General features: G+C 40.0%; 3 protein-coding genes across 4 annotated transcripts; 1 reads left to right on the forward strand and 2 right to left on the reverse strand.

Moving 5' to 3' along the window:
• Positions 1-118: 118 nt before the first annotated feature.
• Positions 119-8,515, reverse strand: LOC306890536 (L-fucose kinase-like). Its single transcript, XM_079450330.1, has 23 exons — positions 8,281-8,515; positions 7,728-7,879; positions 7,130-7,180; positions 6,941-7,063; positions 6,794-6,866; positions 6,482-6,579; positions 6,324-6,404; positions 6,083-6,202; positions 5,838-6,009; positions 5,277-5,383; positions 5,090-5,191; positions 4,797-4,970; positions 4,654-4,727; positions 4,108-4,466; positions 3,817-4,033; positions 3,383-3,549; positions 2,725-2,952; positions 2,500-2,643; positions 2,269-2,388; positions 1,503-1,690; positions 1,329-1,428; positions 998-1,221; positions 119-585 (listed from the first exon to the last, which is right to left on the reverse strand). Exons 1-23 carry the CDS (start codon positions 8,360-8,362, stop codon positions 499-501), a joined length of 3,243 nt encoding a protein of 1,080 aa, XP_079306456.1. The 5' UTR covers positions 8,363-8,515; the 3' UTR covers positions 119-498.
• A 486-nt stretch (positions 8,516-9,001) lies between these two features.
• ptdss2 (phosphatidylserine synthase 2) lies at positions 9,002-16,543 on the reverse strand. 2 transcript variants are annotated; one of them, XM_079449708.1, is made up of 13 exons: positions 16,280-16,543; positions 15,916-16,057; positions 14,729-14,830; positions 13,991-14,073; positions 12,693-12,760; positions 12,481-12,615; positions 12,321-12,371; positions 12,019-12,132; positions 11,643-11,761; positions 11,420-11,534; positions 11,203-11,348; positions 10,712-10,897; positions 9,002-10,637 (listed from the first exon to the last, which is right to left on the reverse strand). In XM_079449708.1, the coding sequence occupies exons 2-13, from the start codon at positions 16,014-16,016 to the stop codon at positions 10,472-10,474; spliced, it is 1,386 nt and encodes a 461-aa protein (XP_079305834.1). In that variant the 5' UTR covers positions 16,017-16,057; positions 16,280-16,543; the 3' UTR covers positions 9,002-10,471. The 2 variants fall into 2 exon arrangements, with proteins under 2 accessions (XP_079305834.1, XP_079305835.1); XM_079449709.1 differs by having other exon boundaries at positions 16,159-16,536.
• A 2,208-nt stretch (positions 16,544-18,751) lies between these two features.
• Positions 18,752-20,201, forward strand: cdkn1cb (cyclin dependent kinase inhibitor 1Cb). Its single transcript, XM_079450405.1, has 2 exons — positions 18,752-19,461; positions 19,674-20,201. The coding sequence occupies exons 1-2, from the start codon at positions 18,954-18,956 to the stop codon at positions 19,736-19,738; spliced, it is 573 nt and encodes a 190-aa protein (XP_079306531.1). The 5' UTR covers positions 18,752-18,953; the 3' UTR covers positions 19,739-20,201.
• The last annotated feature ends 3,416 nt before the right edge of the window (positions 20,202-23,617 follow it).

Consider the following 23,617-nt stretch of genomic DNA (forward strand, 5'->3'; position numbering starts at 1 on the left):
AATAAACAAATGAGCCTCCAACTAATTTCATTACAATTTAAATTATTTAGTTACAAATAATAACACATGTTTAGTTGATAGCAATGAAATACAAGTAAATAGCATCGGCCGAAGCTCAAATATTTATTTCAATGCAGAGACAGGTTATTTATATGAAGTAAAAGTTGAATGAATACAAAAGTTGATAAATGAGCAAAAGATATAAGGCACAGCCAGACAGACATTAAACAAAATAACATACATAAATCAGTTCAAGGCCATTTGTGTTGTTTTTATTGCACAGTACTGTTTAATTCCTTGTACTGTTTAAACATAATTGTACAGTAATACATATATATATATATATATATTTAAATATCTTCATGGAATTACAAATGTTAAAAAAGATGCAAGAATCAAAGTAATTTAAAGTTTGTGATTTACAGAAGATAAGGCAGTGACTCAGACTCATGTTGTCTGCTGATCTTGTGTTTATGGATCATATTTGAGCTGCTGGTGTCAGTCAGGATGTTCAGAGCTCTTCTGAATGATGGTGATCCCATCCATATCTAACTCCACTGAATGAACACTGAATAGACCAATGCTCTGAGATAACAAAACAGGACCAACAACGCTACATTAAATACATTACATTTCTCTAAACCACACTCGCTCAATTTTAGATTAAATGAAGGGAAAACCCTATTATAATCTATATAATCGAGAAGTAATGTTATGTGATGTAGTATGGACAGATTTTTGCTGGAAAAATCTATTTGTAATTTCTTGTTTTTTAATGGAATAAATACAAATGTATATTCTGCTTTGTTTGCCTGTAAAGTAATGTGCATTTATTTGTGATAAAAAGTAGTTCCATTAATATTCTGGAGAAACTGAATATTTCTGTACACTTATCCAAATAAGCTTACTTCAATATCACATATTTCAGATTTACCTGCACTTAAAACACATCACACTATCTTGTCATGGAGACTTTATACCTGCTTCACTCACTCACCTCTATGTTCCTGAGTACTTCTTCCACTCTTTCCTTCTGTTGAGGTTCATGTGTGAGCAAGAAGAGAAATCCTCCTCCTCCTGCTCCTGCAAGACTCTGTCCTAAGATCAGAGGTTGAAGTTCATTCATCATCATCCTCACAGCTGCTGGTTCACAGCCCGGAGCCATCAGCTTCTTCTGCTGCCAGTATCTGTCCATACAGACCCCCAATCTGGAGAGAGACCCTGATACAAACACAGATGATGACTGAATGAGTACTTAGATCCTGACCATAACCTTCTTTTAGGGATGTCATCATTTGTATAGATTTAAAAGAGATGTGGACTCTGACCTTGTCTGCAGGCTTCAGCACACTCTTCTGCATTGGTCACCAGCTGTTCTGCGTTCTGCACAATGGAGGGTAATCGAGCGTACCAGCTGCGCACCACATCCTGCATACACAATAACCTTATTAATAATCAACATGATGAAAGTGTAAATGAAGGATCAGTCGCTCACCTCATACCTGTAGAAGATTTCGTGCTAAACGCGTCTTTCCGGTGTAAACCAGAAGAAGATGCTGCTGCAGGACAGACAGAAAGTCTTGAGAGAGAGAGAGCTGTTCTACTTCAACTCTCAGAGGCAACCGAGCTGCAGATCGAGCGACCTTCACTCCTCCAAATAAACCGCCAACCTGATCTTGCCATCCACCACCTACATCACAGAACAGAAAGACTTTTCCAACAACTTCTATTGGTTAAAGGGGTCATGTGGGGTTAATACGTGTTTTTCTGCGTCTTTGTTGTATTATAAGTTGCCCATGCATGTATTAGACACAGAAAAAACACAAAAATTAAAGTGTCGGAACAAAATATCCATTCAATCTAAAAGCGAATGCTCACCCAGACCTGCCTGAAACGTCTCGTGTAACCACACCCCCACAAATGTACGTAATTTCATTGGATGACTTGATTAAAAGACCGCCCAAATGTATACGCAAGTTAGGTGGTAAGGTAATATAGGTAAATAGGTGGTAATCACTTATTGTATTATTGCTCCTGTACGACATATCGGAAATTGCTCCCTGTACTATTTGTAAGTCGCTTTGGATAAAAGTGTCAGCTAACATGCACAGTATGTGGAAAATACAGCGTTTTTTAACCTTGCATTACATCTATAACAAGTGATAATATTCATTTTAGCCGTGTCATATCATATATGGTCAGGCTAACGTTTAAACCTTGATGTAACCAACATCACATGCTCAAATATCCTCACGCAGTATCTCATACCAGTGGTAAGTATTTGCTCCAGATAAAGCACATCATGAATGAGAGATGTTGTGTCGTAGCTCCGTCCCGTACATCTGTATACTGCAGCAAGAGCTGCTCCTGCCAAGATGCTACTGGTCCCTACAAACACACAAATTCAAACACAGATCATTGAAAATTATATCCAATAATGCAGCTCTGGGTTTGCACTAAGCGGGAACGGATGGGCAACTTGTGATGTTATTCACTCACCGAGACCAGATCCATGTGGCAGTGTAGACCAGCTGCGCAGCTCCAGTCCTCCACCCCAGCGCTGTAACAGCTGATCTTTCAGTGAGAGAGGAGACGACACACACACCACATCACTGCACACACACACTGCTTTCAGCAGAGCACCTACAACACAAACATGGGATTATGGATAAACAACAACTCTTGTACTCATGCATTTAATTCCTAAACAACACATCATCTCACCTGGAGCATGTGGTTGGCAATAGTCTTCCAGGTCTGTAAGAACCTCACAGAGTGTTTCTGTGGTAATACTGCAGTCTGGTTCTCCGCTGGTACAGACCAACAGCAGATGAGGTTCTGGAATGCGTCGAACTCGTGCTCCGATCGGCCGTTTGCCATCCACCTTGATGGCCACATTTACCACTAATCCACCATGCTCAAACGCAATCGGAGGAGTGTCACTCCAACCACCTGGTCGTATTTATTCAATAATATAGATTTATTATGATTCTTCAAAAAACACATTTGCAGCCCAAAATATTGAAATCCATTTAATCAGAACGTTGAGTTTTATATTTGTTCGTAAGCTTGGAGGTGACTATATATGCATGTATTCCCAAGAGTTAAGTTTAATTTAAAGGGGCAGTTTTCCAGATAAGGATTAAGACTAGCTAGAGCGGTCTAAATTGAAATCTTTAAATAAATAAGTGCCATTGTTTTGTTTCCTAATGCACACCAGTACATGTTTTTGTAAGGCATCTCCCTTCACCCCAAAATATAAACATCACATGCCACCAACTAGCAATGGCAAATCAAAGAAAAGGTAAGCTTATAATGTTTAAACCAGAAACACATACAACACAACACAACACAACACATTTTAAAAATCCTCCGTCATCACCTGACAGATCCAGTCGAGCAGGACACTCCACTTCTTGCCATTCACCCATGCGTGGCATCTCGCCTTTACCAATGAACACAAACTTACGAGCTGACATCACCGCCTTTCGCAGCAGTATCTGCCCCGCCCCCTCATAATGCCTGGCAGCTCTCACCAACAAATCTGGCCTATAGATAGCAACAACAATTACTCAAATCACCCAAACATAACAATGATGTCATCATTCATCTAGAAGATGATATTTTGAGAAATGTCTCAGTGGTTTTGTGTCCATACAATGGAAGTCAATGTGGGCCAATGTTGTTTGGTTACCAACATTCCCAACATTTTTCAAATAATCTCCTTTTGTGTCGTGCAGAAGAATGAAAGTCAAAAAGGTGAGTAATCACATGATGGTGAGTGAATGATTTTCATTTTGGGGTTGAAGCTCTGACCTGCTGAGCCATCGGTTTCTTTGCTCGGCCAGTTCTTGCACACCTGTGGGTAAGTTTGCATCTTCCAGGAGTTTATAGGCAGCGGCCCATAAAGGATTTGCAGCAGGGCCGCTCCGCAAACCCCCTTTACCCTCTCCTGCCAGACACCCGAGAACATCTGCGATGCAGGCGAGACAACGTGCAGCTATGCCCAGATCGCCACTGCTGCCGGAAGCCACTGAAAAAGAAACAATTGTTCAATACCTTCACAAACCAACATACTGTATCCAAACCACTGGATACTCTCCTTACCCGAGTCCAGCGTGCGCAGTAGCTCCTCGTGTTGGCCGGCCAACACTGCTGCTCTAAAAAACGGCAGTAGACTGAGATCTGTGTGGCCCTGCAAAGTGTCCACGACTCTCTTTCGACCCATGCCGAAGAACAGGTCTGCTCTCCAGCGAAGCTCCATCTGCTGGTCAGTCAGGATGAGAATATCTCGGAGTGAAAGTCTCCAGGCATCTCTCCAGTTTTTAAGTTGACCAGGACCCCCCAACAGCAAACTGAGACCCTCCAGTCCGACGGGTCCTGAACGAGGCATGAACACCGGGAACAATCGCGCATCCAGGAGACAGCAGGACTTTGTCTTCTCGGGTCCCCAAAGGTCCAGGGGCCTTACATAGGATTGCAGTAGGATTGGTTAGATTGCAAATACAAAACTTTACATTTTATTATATTTATGCATTTCAGATTAGATTTTTAAGCAACATTATTTGTGTAGGTTTTTAGCAGTATGGGTTCCCAGGAAAGACTTTTGTGAGACCATCTGGTAAAAAGATATGAAGGTCGACTTATTCTTACTGAATTCCAGTCCGGCTGTAAAACTCGCTCCATTTGTGGTTGAGGAATGAAGCAGTGACATCATCATCGTGAGCCTGTGTGGACATTAAAGTCTCTTTCATAACACACATACTTTCTATTAGAGAAACCGTTTCTAGACTCACCTCTAAATTGTCACAAGCTCCAAAAACAGTGTGCACTGTCATCTTCATCTCTCCAAGCATCACTCTGTGTCCCTGAATGATGATGTCGGTACACAAAGGTAGCCGCTGGATGCAAGCGGAGGAGATCAGATCCAGCCCTGCCAGCAGACACCCAGAGGGCACCTGAACTGGACCCTATTAAATATACAAAACGCTTTTAACAAAAGTTACAAATGTAACATAAAACATAAATATTTTTCTTTTTTGCATGTCCATTAGTGCACAACAGACTGTTGCGTTTAAACTTTCCAGACCTGTAAGTGGCAGTGCTGCACGACAGCGCCTGTTGATATATGAACATCTCCTTCCAACACGCTGTTGATCACCCTGCTTCCCTCTGCCACAGACTTAACGTTCTGTATAAGAAAGCATTAAAAAAGGAATGATACGAGACATCCAAGTAATACGGGAGAGACACCAAATGACAATCACAATTCCCACCTGAACATGAGAGAGAATCATGGTCTCAGATCTGGATTCGGTCAGTCGAACGACATGTTCTCGGCCCGATTGAGTCAAATAATCATAGCGGCCTTCTGGAATATACACTGCAAATAAAAACAAAGTCTATGTTTAGAAGATTACATCATCATATTAAATAGGGAGGCGCAAGTATCATTGTATTTGTCCGAACTGTATTTTGTAACATTTTATTTAGAGCTTTGAAATGACAAAAGTATGAGTAAATAAGTAAATGATGAAAAGAATATTTTGGGGTGAACTATCCCTTTAAATGTCACCATGTGTCCATTGGTGTGACGGCAACAATTTCGAAAAAAAATATCTTCATACTATTTTTATATTATAAAATAAATATCAATGATGTAATTCATATATCGTGAACAGTTTGTTTTGTTCCTTTTTGCTATGTCACATTTATTTGTTAACTCCCCGTTTGCAGTATACAACAACAAAGAATACAGCCCTGAGTACTGTATCCCACAATGCAATGCATTCGGTGCCTTATAAGGGGTCTTAAAAAAGCAAAAAGAGAGAGCATACACATAGATATTGAGGCTCCTCTGAGGGTCCTCCACAGCACAGCGCGGCCGCTTCTCACTACTGCCCCCTGAGGACCAGAGGGGGAAGTGCAGCCTGGTCTCTCCCCATTAATAAACTCACTCTCGGTCAGATCAGAGCAAAGACACATTAGGATATCCAGGTAGAGAGATATCTGCAAGAAAAATAAAGAACAGGTGAGAGGGGTAGACCAACCAGAGAAAGAGAGCTATATAGGGTCTGTTTACATCAAGAGGTGGAGCACCAGAGTCCATGCCGAGATAAGTGCAGCCATCCAACGGTGACGTAACATGAGTTTGTAAGAGTCTCTCTGCAACCGCCTTGGAGAAGAACACAGGCCCTGAGACCTAGAGAGACACATTAGAAAACATCATAAATAAAAACTAACCCATTTTAGCTCAAGTATTTGGGTTTTTTAGTAGACTAGAACACATATGCTGTAACAAACACAAATAATCAAATTCATACCAATGGTAACTTCCCATCGGGCATTGCGGCACACATGATATTGTCCTTCGAGCCCTTATAGATGATGTTGCGCACTCTGGCCTGTAAAATCAACTATTTAAAATCTCAAAAACATCCACTGATGTCATCAGAAATTAACCTTATTTCCCAAAACGCACCTCTTTATCGGCGACATAAACGCCGTGTTGAACAGCAAAGGAAACATCACCCGGCAACGCAACAACTCGGACACCAGAGAACCCGTCCCATGAAATCACTACAGAGAGAGCGAGATTAAAACAATCTGTCTAGCGGGCAAATCTTTATAACTCACAGAAAACAGTTCAAACTATTTTTGTAACCACAAATCCATTGTTTCAAAATAAATAGAATTTTAAATGTGAATAAAAGCAGATGCGAGTTAATATTCAAGCAGAATATGATCATAATAAAATAGTTTACAGTTTATAAACCATTTATAGTTAGCTCACACTGTCGTGTCGGAATATTTAGGATCATATCAGTGCTGCAGACCCAAACACCTGGCGGAGATCCAACGCAAATCTAAAAAACAAGCACAGAAAGTGTGTGTGCATGAAGCAATTTGTGTGTATACAGTAGGTGTGTGTTTTACCAACCTTCGTGGACAAACAGTCTAACAGCAGATCTAAGCAGCAAACAGGTCCTTCTACAGATGCTGATCTTTGTACAGGCATCCAGCAGAAAGCCCTGCTACAGCCATCCCATGGAAAATCTCTACCCTAAAAACACCTGTCAGAACAAGTTTGACAATCATCTTTACTTAAAAAGTAGATTTCATGACTGACCGTGTGCAAGATGAGAATATGAGCACGGTCCAGAACATCAGCATTCACCACCTAAACACAAACAAACACATATTTAGAAATTGAAAGAAGATCCTCGTGAATCCTAGCAATATTATCAGTTCCAGAAAACATCAAATGTTTGCTGAATAAGAAGGTACAAAAGTTTCCCAATCGAAAATCATTTATCAAATAGGATCCAACTTGACAAAAATAAACGTGATGTTCGTACAGCATGATTATATGTTTATTTATGTATCCTTAAAGGGATAGCCCACCCCAAAATGACAATTCTGTCATCATTGAATCACTCTCGTACATCTTTAACCCTGTATTACTAACTTGCTTTCTTTCTTCTGCAGATCACACAAAAAAAGATTCTGCAGAATGTTGGTAACCAAAAACCGTTGACATCTATTCAATGGACACGAAACCAACGGTTTTCTTTTACCAACCAAATCTCTCCTCTTGTGTCGTGGAGAAAAAAGTAAGTCTTCATTTTCCTTTTGGGGTGAACTTTAAGGCTTTGTCGATGGTATTCCATTGGGTGTCCTGCGCACTTTCTTTATGATCTGAACACTCACAGCAATGTAAACCTTACACTGTATCCAGCTCTAGCGCTCAGGTGTTCAGCAGCCACCAGCAGGGCGTTCAGTGTGGCCCCGCCGCTGCCCAGCCGGGCGTGTGGGTCAGGAACGGTGAGCAGGAGAGCTCCAGCTGGGAGAACGCCACGCTTCTGTCTCACTTCCAACTCTGAAACACACAAACATACAAGCATGACGCTCTCCTTTAATGCAGATCATCAAATGCCGGGTAATCGGGTTTGTTTTGAATGGGGCGCAGTCTGGGGTACATTTACACATGAATCATGGTATTGTATTAACATACAGATCAATATTTGTTTCAATGCAGTTACAGTGTCAGATGTTGTTACAATGGTGCTGTATGAAAACAAAGGCATCCCACAGTATTTTAATGGCTAACAAAGGTATTAGTTAAATATAAAAACTATAGCATCTACACATTTGTCTCATAAGGTTCAATAAAACAAATTTGTAACGTGAAGTTCATGGGAACATTAGGTAACGATTAAGAGATAAATGCACGTTTTAATACGTCTGCACACAGAGGATATACAAAAAGACTGAACTCACCTCTCTGGAAAGCATAAACACTGTCTTTATGTTGACATGTGAGCACAATGACCGTCCAGTTCATAAACACTTCATCCGCCATTACGATCCGTTTGTGACAGATTAACCGGCGAAAGCAAACACGAGTGACGAGTAAATCTGGTTAATTCACCATCTGTCACTCGATTAATACTATAAGAATGACATCATTCAAACTGTACGATTTCAACAGACAAGAGCAAAACTTCCGGACTACAACTTGCCCGCGCGCAGAGCCCGCTGGTTAATGTAGTTAAAAAAACCGACCGTAAACGCATTTTCCGATTTATGACGAATCTAATAAAATCGCTTCCTTTCAGGGTTAGTTTTTTTATTAGTATCTCATGATAATGTCTTCGTATATCTGATAATGTCTCAGTATATCATGATAACGTCTTAGTATCTCATAATAACGTCTTAGTATATCATGATAAAGTCTTAGTATCTCATAATAACGTCTTAGTATCTCAAGATAACGTTTTAGTATCTCAAGATAACGTTTTAGTATCTCGTAATAATGCGAAACTTTCTATTATTATGACATACTGATTAAAAAGGCTTCCGACTTCCATACTAAAACTTATAATAATAATCAAAATAATATTTCATATAATCAAATGTGCAGCAAAGAAAAAGCAGTTTTAAACACACATTCAACAGATTGAATAAAACAAATGAGGAAATGCACTCCAGACAATAAGAAAATACAGTTGATGCAAAGAATGAATGAATGTTGTTTATTTTTCTGTATTATTTTGAGTACCATTCAGCTATTATTTGCAAAAGCTCCACATCATTCAGAATTGCACGTTTATTTTTGTCTACACATTGCATTTCCCTTTCCACCCACATTTCAATGTTCCTCGGAATTTTTCTCAGAAGGCTTTCTCAAGACTTCAGCAGGTTCTCTTTAGTAGGAATAAATCATCTCAAAGGTTCAAAGCACAGCAGGGAAAAACAATCCCTTTATTTACTGAAAACAATATAAAATATGACCTTTCATATTTCTCATTTGACATGGTTACATAAACCACTACAAGAGGCTGACAATGATCTCACTACAACATCTGTAAAGCGAGACAGAAACTATTATGATCGTAATTCGAATGAGAAAATCTTCTATTTGGACGTTGACCTTTCTAATAAAATCAAATTGACCCTTACTACTTCAGTAACAACATACGAGACATCTGAGGCAACGGCACTTAAGTAGTACTACACGTTTACATTCACAGTAAGATTATAATTGTTGATATTTCATATCAAGTTTTTTTGGACTCGCACATAATTGGTACACAGACACACGTTAGCAAAACACAACATCACACAACCTACCCGATGTGATGTACTTCAGTAGCTATACAATTACAGCATTAGCTTATTTGACCCAAACACGACAGGTGTTTGGTACTGAGAGGTTATCCTGCGAACAAACGAAACAAAGCTCGACTACAAGCATCAGCAAGTTGAGCGTTGTGGCCGTTTTGGTTTGATGCATGCAAAAAGAACAACAGAAACTTTGTCAAGTTGTTATAATTTGGTCCAGTTATGGCCCTGATCCATCTTGAATCCATCTTGAAGCAGATCAGAAAGATTGACTGCTCTTAGTGCATGAGGTGCTCGCGTCACAAACACGCTAATCTCAAAGGAAACTAAATGAATAGTCTTATTCTTAAGTGCTTTTTAAATAGTACTGCAGCTCACATGCGAGGTTGTGATGTTGGTCCTAAAATTCCTGCAACGGACAAATGTGCTGCCCATTAATTTATTAAATTACCTTAACAGAAATGTACAGGAAGAAAAAATAAGAATTGTTAAATTCACTGTTGGCTATGTGTATACCACTTTCAGTTGACTGCATAGTGTTCCAAAATAGTGTTGATATACGTCTAACATAGCACCAAATCAAAAATAAACCCAACACAAGTGACCGTGGAGCCCGAATTTAAACGCCTCACCTATGTAACAGCTAGATTTTTTATCTAAATACAGAACACTCCGAATTAGAAGAGAAAATTATTTGTTTGTTTGGCTCATTTGGATGCAGCCCAACAGACACAGTGAGCGTTGGTAGGCTCTGAACGAGGATTACAAATAACACACACATTTACATACAAACGTGTCTAGTAGTGATGTGCAGCACAAAGCAGTCCATACGTCCGGCAGGACGAATTCACGACTTCCTGTGTCGCATTGTGTCCATGTTGCCGTTTAGTTTGCTGCGGCCGGACGTGGACGAGCTTGCGATGTTGCTTTCGGCATTTCCAGGGGCTCTTTCCCTCTCAGTGGACCCTTCCTGCCGACGACGGCATGTTTCTTTGTATCGCAGCGTGATGTCACTGTTAACACAAAAAACGGTCAGTTAAAACTCGTGCAGCCTTTTCTGATGACGGTATGAATAAACGGTCATCACCGAATAAAGAATCGCCAGAGGGTCCAAATGAGGATGAGGACGATTCCCAGTAACCAGCACTGAGTCACGAAGAAGGGGATTGGCAGCATGATGGTTTTGGGATCATATTTGACCACAATCAGAAACTCTGTTACAGTGATGGTAGCCACGATCCACGCCTGCTGCCCCAATTTCTTATGGAATTTCCTAAAATCCAAATTACATGTTTAAATGGAGCTTTTGCAAGAACATTTTGTTAAAAATTAGCTGCCTACCTAATAGTATGTATCCTTTGCGAATAAAATAAATCCCAGAATACATTGCAACAAACTTAACCAAGATGGAGGACAAACTACAATTATAAAATGTTTCTGTATTTAAAATAAACAACAAAAAATGTCATGAATATCAATGCTGCTTATCAAAGATTTGTAAGATAAGACCTGGATACTGTCTATGTAGACAGCAGACAGCTCACTATGGTTGTAAAAAGAGCTCTAAATTGTACTAACGGATCGTCCATAAAGTCGTAGATCTCTCGCATGGCCACTCCACCCACGTTTACGAAGAAGACCAGCCGTAAAAGCACCAGGTAATGCTCGGGAGGCATCCACAATACAAACTTCAGATAAAACGTATTCAACTCCGCCAACAAGAACTGCAAAAGAAAGGAGAGTTTATTTAAAATCACATAATTCTGCAGTGATAAAATGTACAAGTGTGACTCACCATGAAAATTATGCCCAACACCGCCAACCACCGTCGCAGGCTCGACGCGGGACGCCATTCAAACTTGGCCCAGCTGTAGGGAGTGAACTGGAAAGCGATACGCTTGATTTTCCCTCTGAAACACACAATTGCAGAATGAGTTGTTGGTTTGATCCACAGTTAATTCATGGACTAACTAATGATAGCAAATTCATTTTGGTAAATTGTGTGTTTGTTAATGTACTTGTATGTTGGGATATTCCACAATCCTTGCCACTGATAGGGTTTCATGGACAGCCAGCCGAGGGTCTTCATGCCACAATAAATGCCCAAGCCATTGCACACCAACACATCCATGATCCACTGGAGCAAGACATAACATTTTTTAAATAATTAATATTTGTTACTTTTATTCCATGCATGTGGGCTTTGATGTCTTCCATATATCATTAATTGTTGTTGTTTCTCAAAACAGGGTATTAAAATTTGAGTACAACATTTCAGACAAACATACCTCAAAATAAACCCAGTGCAGATCAACTAAATTCTCAGAAATTATTTATACACAGGTAAAGACGTGACCTCATGAATTGAAAAGGTATGTGGTTTTGTTGACTCACATGATCCCACCAGCACTCAGAGAAGTTGGGCAGCTGATGTTCAAGGCTGTATTCCAGAAATTCAAACATCACGCTGATGATCATACACATCCACCAGTCCCTGATCACCAGAGTCTGTCACACGGAGAGAAACACAGATGTGCAAGTAAGTTTTTAATTCCATCTTTAATGCTGAAGGCATAAAATGTGAAACGTGTTTGCCTGTCAGAGCCAGATTAGCTCATGGAATTAGGAACCTATTGCCATGGCAATAGATGTCAAAGCATTTTGAAGAGATTCAGTTATGTAGGGAGTTAACCAACCTTAATGTACCAGCCGAGAAAATGGGCAGGAACAAACCCGTCAATTTTGTCCTGTTGATCCAAAGAAACTTTTTAAAAGATGAAGTGTGTAACTCTTTTTCACACAAAGAAATAACTTCCAAGACGGACTCTTTATTGTTGTATATAAAATAATGTGTACCCAGATATTGTGGTAGGGGTCTGTAGCATTCCCAGGATCATAAATGAGACAGTTTCCTCCATAGTCTCTTTCTGGTAGTGGGACGCCTAAATGTGGGTCGATGTATTTCATGAACTGTCTTCCATCATGTACAGTCTACCACAAAAAAAGTCATTTGAAATTACACAATGCCAACAAAATGCAGCGAGTATGTTCTGAGATTAATGACAAACCTGGAAGAGGATAAAGATGAGGAAGAGCTCATAAACAACAGACACGCACAGCCAAAAACGCCAGTAAGCTGCAGACAAACATACAAATTACAAAATTTAAATTTGAGCATAGAGTCTGTTTTGTTACTCTACTGCTGTTAACCTGTGCTCTGAAAGTCAAAAGAACTCTCTCAGCACTTCACTTCCTGCGAGTTATTGGCCAAGACGGCACATTCCCTAAGTCAATGCAAATCATCCTTATGGAAATTGTTCCTCCATATAAATCAGTTGGAAACCAGGGAACCAGATTATTCTTGTTATAAAGAATGTGTGAAGATGTTTTGCTTTGACAGATTGACACTGTTACAACAGTGTGTTTGCATCTCTGCACCTCCTTCTCTGTATCCCTAGAGTCCGTCTCTACGATCAACTCCCCAAACACTCTTTCAACCACACCCTGCCTCCATCATCCTCTGAACAATCTCCTCTAAAACCTTTAATTACCAGGGACTGAAATTCAACACGGTTACCAATTCAACAGGAAGCTAAACTTATGTGTATCTGCATTTGTCAGGTATTTTGTGTCACTCTTCTGGTGACATCTTAACCTGACATGTTGCAAGCGCTCAACCAGCTTGTCCAGCAGAGCGAGTCCTCATAACAACCTGCATGTCAAACCTGCACAACAGAGAGATTGTGTGTGTGTGTCTGTGTGTGTTAGAGGAAGCAGAGTTTCTATAGATTGTTGCTATGCACGCTTGTTCTGTGATTTGACATTCTTAACCAACCTGGAACACTTTAATCTTTTCAAAGTCTTGTTCTGTGTAGTGTTTAAGGAATCTTATCTATTTGTAATTTCAAGACGTACAAGTAGAACGTTTTTATTGCACAAACACAAATTGACTCGACAAAGCATGACTTTCCAATGCTTTTTCAGCAAGAACACTAGGTGTGTGTTCAATTATTAAACGGTTTTGTATACAATGTAAAGCAGACAGACACGGTCATGAAGTGTTTCGTCATGCTTCACTGCCAACTTTAAAAAAGGATTGTTTGTTACCCTTTTAACAAATGAGCGTCATGCTACTGGAAATCATGGTAATAAGTCATTCTCATAGTCTCACAATCACAACTATTCCATGCCATCTCACAAACATGGCATCACAACTCGACTGTAGAAATGTTATGACTGCACTGCACTGATAAAAAAAGCTTAAGCTAAAATGAAGGTCATGTGATGTGTGCCTAAGGTTATGGTTAGTGGAGTAAAGGTTACTGGTCTGACCTGTTTAAGATCAGAAAGATTTTAGTGGTCTGACCTGGATGAGGCCGTGTGAAGGGACCATCTTTTGCTTGTGTCACACCAAAGCAAAGGAACACCAGGATACTGGCCACAATTCCTCTGAAACACACACAAACAAGGATAACATAAATAACACCCACTTACAAATGCAAAACCAGACTCATATGTCATGAAGTTCTTTGGAAAATGTGTTTGGAATATTGCAAACAAAATTTCTGGTATCTACATATAGCTTGGGTCATTTTTTATTGTGTGTCGATATCATTTCATACATATTTTGCATTAAAACAATGAAATAGAAATCACCTAACAAATCGCACAACCTGAGGCCCTATTTACGTTGGTAGCACAAACAACAGAGTTTTATGCAAGAAAGATGAATGTGAATAGTTGGTGGTTTATTCAAACCTCAAATATGTCTCTTAGCTAAAGCCAATAAAATCCAACATATTACACATAAGAAGTTTTCTCATCTGATGAAGGTCGGGTGTTTTAAAGCACAGTGGGTCAGTCAGTGACCTGGACTTTGTTTTTAGCAGCAGACGTGTTACATAATCCTGTTAGCCAATAGAAACCATGACATTTGCCAACTTCAACCATGTGACACTACAGCTCACTTTAACCTTAGCTCCTGCTCACAAGTGTGTGAGAGTTCTCTGGTTCTCTAAACTGTGCTCTTTTTGTTCTGCTTAGTCCTGGTGATCATTTTGAACATTTAGTGTTGAAGGATAAGTACACACAGACCGGTCTGCACCTTTTAGTGTTGTACGCTGTGTCATGTGGCGTCTCTTCCAACAGCGTCACATAAACCAGAGCGCAGGTCAGAATGAACAGTACGGTCAAGGTGTGTGCCCTCCTGCAGAAAGAGAGACAGACAGAAAATGAACCAAGTGGACACTTGTTAGTGCAGCTATTGGCAGAAATCACATCTCAAATGGTTGCAGGATAACACTATTTCTATTTATAAAGCACACATCCAAGGCCCTATTTAAAGGGATATAGTTCAAACCGAGACACAGTTAATGTATTAGGAACGCTGGTAACCAATCAACATTATCCACCATTGACTTAGATTTGCATTTAGCAGACGCTTTTATCCAAAGCGACTTACAGAGAGTTCAGGAAGCAATAAAGCGACAAGTACCAAGTTATTTGTTTATTCAATGTATGGACACAAATCCACTAAGACATCTCGTTTTTCACATACATAGATTTCAAATAACATGAGTGTGAATAAAATAATAAAGCAACTTTCTGTTGTTTACTATCCCTTTAATGCATATAAGACAGACAGAAGTGTTGGCATTCATCTTACTTTCAAACCTGCTGAGCTGGTACGGAGATCATAAACACAACCACACCTCAAAACGCACACTCCAACACACACAACACCATGAAAGAGCAGAGATCAGGAAAGGTCAACTTCTACTGTACCAGGCTAAATCCAAATCACATTAAAGCAACATCAAGTTACTTTCCCGTGCCAATAAAACTACATCAAAAAGTGGTGTCTGTTGACATAACACAGATTCACGTGTAGTTTAAAGAGATGACAGCAGTTACCTTACATAAACTACAGATGCATCTACAGTGTTTATTGACATCAGTGTGTGAGAGAGGGAGAGAGGGATAGAGATCTGTCCATCCCAAAGCTTTTAACGGATCGAGTCCCATTCAGCTGAGGTTGCAGAAAAGCCGTAATACTCCCGACCAACAGCCTCGCACACGCGCAGCAGTGGTAGTTCGTGTAGTTCGTGCTGTCATCTCAAATCTCGTATAAATCCGAAAACTACATGTCGATCTGTATTGCGTCATCAGAGCAGCACCCCTTCATTTGAATGCTTTTTGATGTAGTTGCATAGTTTTATTTGCATTTGCCAGTACGTGAACAAAATCGCACACAAAGATGCTCGTGTGTTCGTGACGGTGTGTTGTACTCACCAGAAGAACGTGTTCGTCCCGTCGTCGAACACTTCAGACTCGGTGCGGCCGCTCGGATGATGTTCATCCGTGCCAGATTTCTTACACTCGCCTTTAGCCATCGCACCTGCGACCTACACCCGAGCCCGCTCGTGACTTTAACCTGAACCAAACACACAAGCTCGACTAACTAAACCCGATTTTTCAACGAAGTAGGCTGTGATTTGAACCCGAACCAAACCCACGCGTGCTGAACTAACACACCTGAACGAAGTCAGTTAAGTTAAACACAACGGTAACGAACTCGGCGCCGAATAAATCACTACAACTCCGTAACTCACTCGACACAACATCCAATTTAAATCCGGTTTAAATCCGAGCTTACATTAAAATAACGCAATCACAGAAGTTCCCCGGGAATGAGGAGCTCGCGCATCCCGCTACTGCCCGGTAACGGAGCGCGTTAACCACGAGAGACGGTCTGAGGACTGGCGCGACAATAACTTCTCTGGGCGTTATACGCGAACGGCACGCGGTCGCATTGAACTCCGTTTCAACGGGAATAAAAACGATGAAGTGGTTTGCTGCTGCCGTGCCGTTCGCACGCGCAACTCTCGTGCGCCTCAGAAAATATTACCATCGTAAGGTCGCGCGTCATAACGTCATTTCCGCTCATGTTACAAGCGGCGTCACGAAACTGTGGTTTTGGTCATTAAAACGTTCACAGAAAACGCGTACAGTCGTGTACAGTCATAGCGAATGTAGGAAGAATGTAATTAAATATAATTGTTTTTTCTAACAAAGACAACCAGAGCAGGGTGAATTTGGGTTTTTGTCATTGTTTCTTTTATAAAAGTGACACTCAGCGACCGTGTAGAAATGTGTAATGCAAGATTTTAGAATATATGCTTCATGTGTTTGTCTTTTGCCGGTCTCGAGTGAACACGTTGGGTGAGAGCATTGATAGGATTAGGCCTTAATGGTGTCAATTGAAATCTTTAAATCATCAGAATTCATCAAATTGATCACAGGACTCTTTCTAGGACATTTTCACCTTCCAGCTTCAAAACTCAAACCGTGACAGCTAACACAGACATGTAGACCTTTATTCTCATAAAAGTCTGTTTATGTTGATCACATTAACTGTTTTCTGCTTCATCATAGTAATGGTAGAGAGAGAGAGAGAGAGAGAGAGAGAGAGACAGACAGACAGAGAGAGAGAGAGAGAGAGAGAGAGACAGACAGAGAAAGAAAGAGAGAGACAGACAGACAGAGAGAGAGACAAACAGACAGAGAAAGAGAGAGAGAGACAGACAGAGAAAGAAAGAGAGAGAGAGAGAGACAGACAGACAGACAGAGAGAGAGACAAACAGACAGAGAAAGAGAGACAGACAGAAAGAGAGAGAGAGACAGACAGAGAGAGAGAGAGAGACAGACAGACAGAGAGAGAGACAGAGAAAAGAGAGAGAGACAGACAGACACAGAAAGAGAGAGACAAACAGAGAGAGAGAGAGACAGACAGACAGACAGAGAGAGACAAACAGACAGAGAAAGAGAGACAGACAGACAGACAGAGAGACAGACAGACAGAGAGACGGACAGAGAGAAACGGACAGACTTGTACAAAATGTATCAGATTGTGCGCGTGTTAACCGTTAAACTATATTGTCATCACTAGGGGGCGCTGTGTTACTTTGTAGATCAGATTGTGCCCTATATGGGGAGGGTGTTTTTAACGTTAAACCATGTTGTTATCACTAGGGGACGCTGTTTTACTACCAAATCCCTAACAGGAGACCAGGAACTGTTCATTTCTGAGCCTGTCTAACATTATCTTTCTATTATAAAGTATACTTTGTAATAACTAGATTAAACAGATGCGATATTTACTCTTTTCTTGTACATATTTTTCTTCGTACTTGGTTTGATGTAATTGTAACTGATATGTTATATTTGCCTTTAATGTAACAGTTAATTGCAAAAATAAAAAGGTTTAATAATGATACACGACAGCGACCCGTATAATTGATTTAATAAGTACTTATGGCTCATGTAGACTGGAGTGTCAGTAAGTAATCTATTATCAATAACCGTGTGTATAAATAGCATGCAGTTTAAATCGACAAAATTAGACAAAAACGTATGTATTGTCAACCAATGTATGGCTTTTTGTTTCACACATTAGTTTAATTGTATCGGAAGGAAGGATTCATCATCCACTGATTCGGTTGAGTCATATTTATGTCTATAGCGCATTCACAGTTTTGTCACAGAAAATACATAGTACCAGAACCAGTAGAAACATCCCAGATAGCACAATCCATCTGTCTTACGTCTATTTGACGTCTGTAATACGTCTGTTATAGATCTGGAGATCTTCTGCGTAAAAACATCTGCTAAAGATCTTAGAAGGAGCTGCTTTACATCCATTTAAAATCATAAACATCATACAGACATCTTCTAGATGTCCATATGACGTCTGAAAGCAGACATCTCTGAGACGTATTTCAGATGAGCAAACTATGTAAATGCAGACGTCATATATTCGTAAGCCAGGTATGTGTGCTATCTTATAGAAAAACATAATCTTATAATACGACCATTTATTAATTGCACTGTATTATAAATTACATATGACTGTAATGCTTTAATATGAAGTACATTAACTTTACTGACTAAAAATAAAATGCATTAGTCACCCTCAGTCGCGTAATGGGTGTGGGGGATAATCAGTAAAGAAAACCAAGTGGTGGATAAACAATCACAGTCAGATATATCCGACTCTGGCCAATCAGGATCAAAAAGGGGTGGGTCTAACCAATCACAGCTTAACAGAGGCGGGCATACAAAATGAATCAGAAGGGTAGTGACCAATGGCAAAGAAGCATGTGGTTTCACGGTGGTGAGGCGCAGTACTTTAAATCTGACTCGCTGAGATCATTCACGACGAGAGCTGGAGGTTAAACACTTTACAACGACGTGTGTTCAATCCACACCGATGTGCGTTTTGGCCCTTTGTTACTTCACACCCGTTCGGCCACTTTTCGACAACATCAGCGATGTCTTCCGTCCTTCCGTCCTCCATTGCCACGGACAGACTGACCGCAACGGAAATCGTCTCGGGGCAGAAGAGCAGCGATATTTCCCCTCAGGTTGTCCCTCTACTGAAGCGCAAAGGAACCTGCCGAAATCTCTTCGGTCCCGTTGACCACGACGAGCTACAGCGAGAGTTGACGTCCAAACTGAAAGAAATCGCCGAGCGGGATCGGCTGAGATGGAATTTCGACTTCAGCGAAGGGCGCCCGCTGGACGGTGAACTGGAATGGGAGGAGAGTCCGGCCGACGACTGTCCTGCGTTCTACCGGGAGCGAATCACGACCGCCGTGTCTAAAGAACCGAAAAGAGAAATATTCGCTAAAGTTCAAGCACATTGTGGGGGTCGTTCTGCGTCTGTGAACGCGTTAAACAGAGAGAACAAGGCAGACAAACGTGACGTTACCCCTCGGAAATCTCGTAAAACGGCAGCTCACGCCCGGACGAAAAGGCTCACAGATTTGCGCATCACAGGTATGATAACCGTTACTCATACATAACATCAGTAGATGAATGACTGACAACCCAAAATAAAGTTGTATTGTATAAGTATAGCAAACTGCGCCATGTGAGGCATTTCCTACACGTTATTAATGCACGCATCATATTGTAACTGTAGTCAATTGATAAACTGTAGTATATGGTGTTCATTTTTATACTATTATTAATGAATTGTTTTCTTGTAGATTTCTACTCAAAGCGAAGAAGAACGGGCACCGTGACACCGAAGGAAAGACGGAACGTGGAGTGAAATAGAAAAGCTCCGGCGTCTGCGTCATCGACTAGTGGCGGGAAAAGGCCGGAAGAAATGACATCACCGAGTCGAAATCACCTTGGAATTTACTGACTCGCGTCATTACGTCACAATATATGATTCTGCAATCGCATTGTTACGATGATTGTTCCGTTTTCTGCTGTTTGTTCATATAGGCACAACATTGGTGTTAAACCGTTTGAACAAGTGACTTTATATTAAAGCCAGGACAAGTATTTATTTTTGTTGAATATGCCTCCGCATGTGTATATTATTATTATGTATCCGTTTAATTTATTTATTTATTTTTCACGTTTGCTTTCCAATTGTTCCTCAGTTTTTTACAGTCACTTGAAAACGTCCAAGAATCATGATCCTGAGCCATATTCGTCGCAGATGTAAATAAGGGTGCTTTAATAAATATGTAAACTATATAAACATGCCTTGCTGTGTCTCGTCCAGTGTTTGTTATCAGTTCGAGTCTGTTTGGTCAAACCAAGGGCCGGTAAACTACTTAGATTAGTTTTATAAATTAGTCATCTGAGTTTTTACTTCAAGACTGGATATAACTTCTGTAAGTCAGTTACATAAAAAGGGAGAGGGTCTATAGTTGAAATCTGATTGGTCTTAACTAAGTTAACTTTATGCAAAACTGTTACGTTTATGCAACTGGCGCCTTAATTCACAATTATAAGGACTGAAGTACTTTCAGTTTAGAACCACAATGAAGATTTACTTTTTATTCTCACTAACAACTTAAAATAAACGTATTTTATTAGCATCTCCTTTAAGTGTTCACGAGACAAGATTTCCCCCCAAAATACCATCTTGCATCACCATCCCATAGAAAAACAAATATCCATTTTGTATCACCACGTTACACAATGCCAGAGTTTTCGTTTTCCTGTCGAGAAAATATATATATCGGGAGCACCTTAAGAAAAGTATTTCGATTAAAGTCAGCTTTTTCGTTACAACTGTCCCAGGACGATTAGGAGCGACTTGAGGTTAGTGGTTTGTTCAAACTACTGTCTAGCAAGTCCACTAAAAAGAGAGGAGGGGGGGGGGTGAGTGTTTTCAGGACCACATAGGCAGCGGAACGAAAGCAGAATTGCGAGGAACAGACGAGATGAAACGAGAGGAGGAGAACAGAGGAGATTAAAAGCGTGAAGAAGAGCGTGCCGTGTCGCTTTGACCTGCTAATGAGACTCCTCCCACGGCCCGCTCAAATCCACTCAGCGCGCGCGGCTCCCCGCGTGAACACCTGCTGGAATGCGCGTGAACACCTGCGGGCATGTAAGCATCGGAACGGCGCGTGGCTGCATACAGTAGAAAGGCCAACCATTCATGTGCGCGTTTAACATTTGTATGACAGAGAGATCATCTGCACCGTCGACACGTCAGCTCGGGACACTCACAGTGGGTTTAAACGCCTTTGTTTGGACAAAGCTTATTTTTATTTACCTATTAAGGTAATCCTTCAGAAACCACCGCGTCACCCACATATACTGAAGGTTTACATCCCTTTAAACTACTCCTCCCTTTAAAGTCCTTCATGAGACGACACACTATACTTAAGTTAAGCATTACCAAATCAACGAGTGAGTCGTTTTTCTTAAACATTGACACAAAAAAATCCTTTGTCCCATGACACACTATTTCATAAAAGTCTTGAGGTTTTTTATGCATTAACAACTTAGTCTTTATACAGTGAAGCTCATTTTAAAGAGATTCACTCCAAAATATTTATTCACCAATTTCATTTCTAACCCGCATGACTGCAAATCACAAAAGATGATATTCCGGAGAACAGACACTTTTCTTGAAATATAATGTTTTGAACAACATGGAGGTGAATAAATGATCACAACGTTTTTATTTTGGATAACTATCCCTTTAATGGACCACATGTTTCTCTATTAAGTACCATCTGTATTAACATATACACTTCCAGGCACTGTTCTGTATATTGACAGGAACTTTCTGGGAATTCTGAATTGTTGTTTAATGACTAATTATTAGGGCTGTCAAATGATTAATCGTGATTAATCGCATCCAAAATAAAAGTTTGTGTTGACATAATATATGTCTGTGTACATTTTTGTATTTATAAACACAGAAACATACACATACATGAATATATTGTATTTTTAGGAAATATTTACTGTAGATGTATTTATCCAAATTTCCCAATCATTAAAATTTTATTTAAATGTTTATAAATGTTTATGTTTGATATTTCTCTTAAATATATGCTTGTATGTGTATGTTTTTATAAATACAAATATAATATTCACATTACACAGACATATATTATGTAAACACAAACTTTTATTCTGGATGCGATTAATCACGATTAATCATTTGACAGCCCTACTAATTATATACAGTAACTAATGCGTCTGTGTTTAAGATTTAGTTTTCAATATAATCTCAAGCATTGGTTTAATGAACACTGACACTCGTTTTCTGAAGCGTCCACAAGTGATCTCCCAACTCTTGAAGAGGAAATATGTTGTGTGCTCATTGAGGACGGACAGATGTCATCTTATGATGAGTTCTGCGTTCTTCAGTCTTTCTCACCCACTTAACAGCTGTGTCTCCATGGACACCAGGTGGCCAACCACGTCCAGCAGGGGGAGGGGTCAGCTGACAGTGTTATGCACCAGCTGACACAATCATTCAAGCACATCAAATACAGCCTGTGATTGGATATGCTCTGTGATGTCACATTGTTGACACATGTGTCAAGGCAGCATTTATATTGAATTAGACAGCATGACACACATTTTTGCAGCGGAGACATAAAGGAAAATTGTATAAAAGTAAGGAAATTATATTAAAACGGTAGACTTGCCAAATTCATGGTATTAAGATATTAAGTGAATTCACCAAAGACAGGTTAGTAGTGACTGGTTAAAGAGACACAATAGCACCATCTGTTGGCAACCTTTAACCCAACGGAATAAAAACTGGACTGAATAAGTTCCAACAATAATAAAGAAATGTCTTAAATATAAATGAATTTATACAGTAAACGTGTAGTTAAATAAACTGTAAATTTACCTTGAGTCTTAAAGTTAAGACATTAGGGTCACAGGGTCACTGCACCTATGAATAAAACATTATTTTATAACAAAAATACATTATTTTACAAAGACTATATAAACAATAAAATAAAAACAAAGAAATGTAGTAACTCAATCACCACTCAAATGTTTCTTCTGTTAATAGACAATAGAGGGCGACAATTCCCAAGAGCGAAATGAAGTGTGACCAGTGTACAGTTAATGTACCTAAAATTTAGACCTAAAATGTGATATCACTGCATTTCAGAACACAGCAGCACAAAATATTCTTTCAATTATTTGAGTATGTGAAATAAAGCCATAGTAACCAGTGCTTTAAACCTTGATCTTAAAGGCCGAATATTTGACTTACTATGCCCACCTATTATTAAAACTGGGTAGAAGCTACAAACCACCCAGAATCTAGTGAGTTTCATTACAGACCGTGAGGCTCGGAGCAGGCGGAATGGTAAGATTATCCCTCAGTACTCACAGATCTGCTGCATATAGACGTCTCCTCCGGTGGATAATTTCAGATGGTGGGTGTTTATGTGTGTGATCCTCCCTAGTGTGGTTGTGCTCAAACCACAGGAGCTGCAAACCTTCCTGCCTCCTCCTGAAAGCAGGAATCCTGCAAAAGCTGGAATAAAATCACCGTCAGAGAGAAACATGGACAGCTTATACAGACACACACAAAAATCTCAATAGGTTCCTCAGAGAGAAAGCTTATTTTATAAAGCATACTAAAGCAAAGTTTAAGGATGGTTTAAGTTTACTTCGGTAAACTTTATGTAGTAAATATGAGTAT

The sequence above is a fragment of the Barbatula barbatula genome, assembly GCF_947034865.1.
Source record: "Barbatula barbatula genome assembly, chromosome: 25".
Classification (NCBI taxonomy): Eukaryota; Metazoa; Chordata; class Actinopteri; order Cypriniformes; family Nemacheilidae; genus Barbatula; species Barbatula barbatula.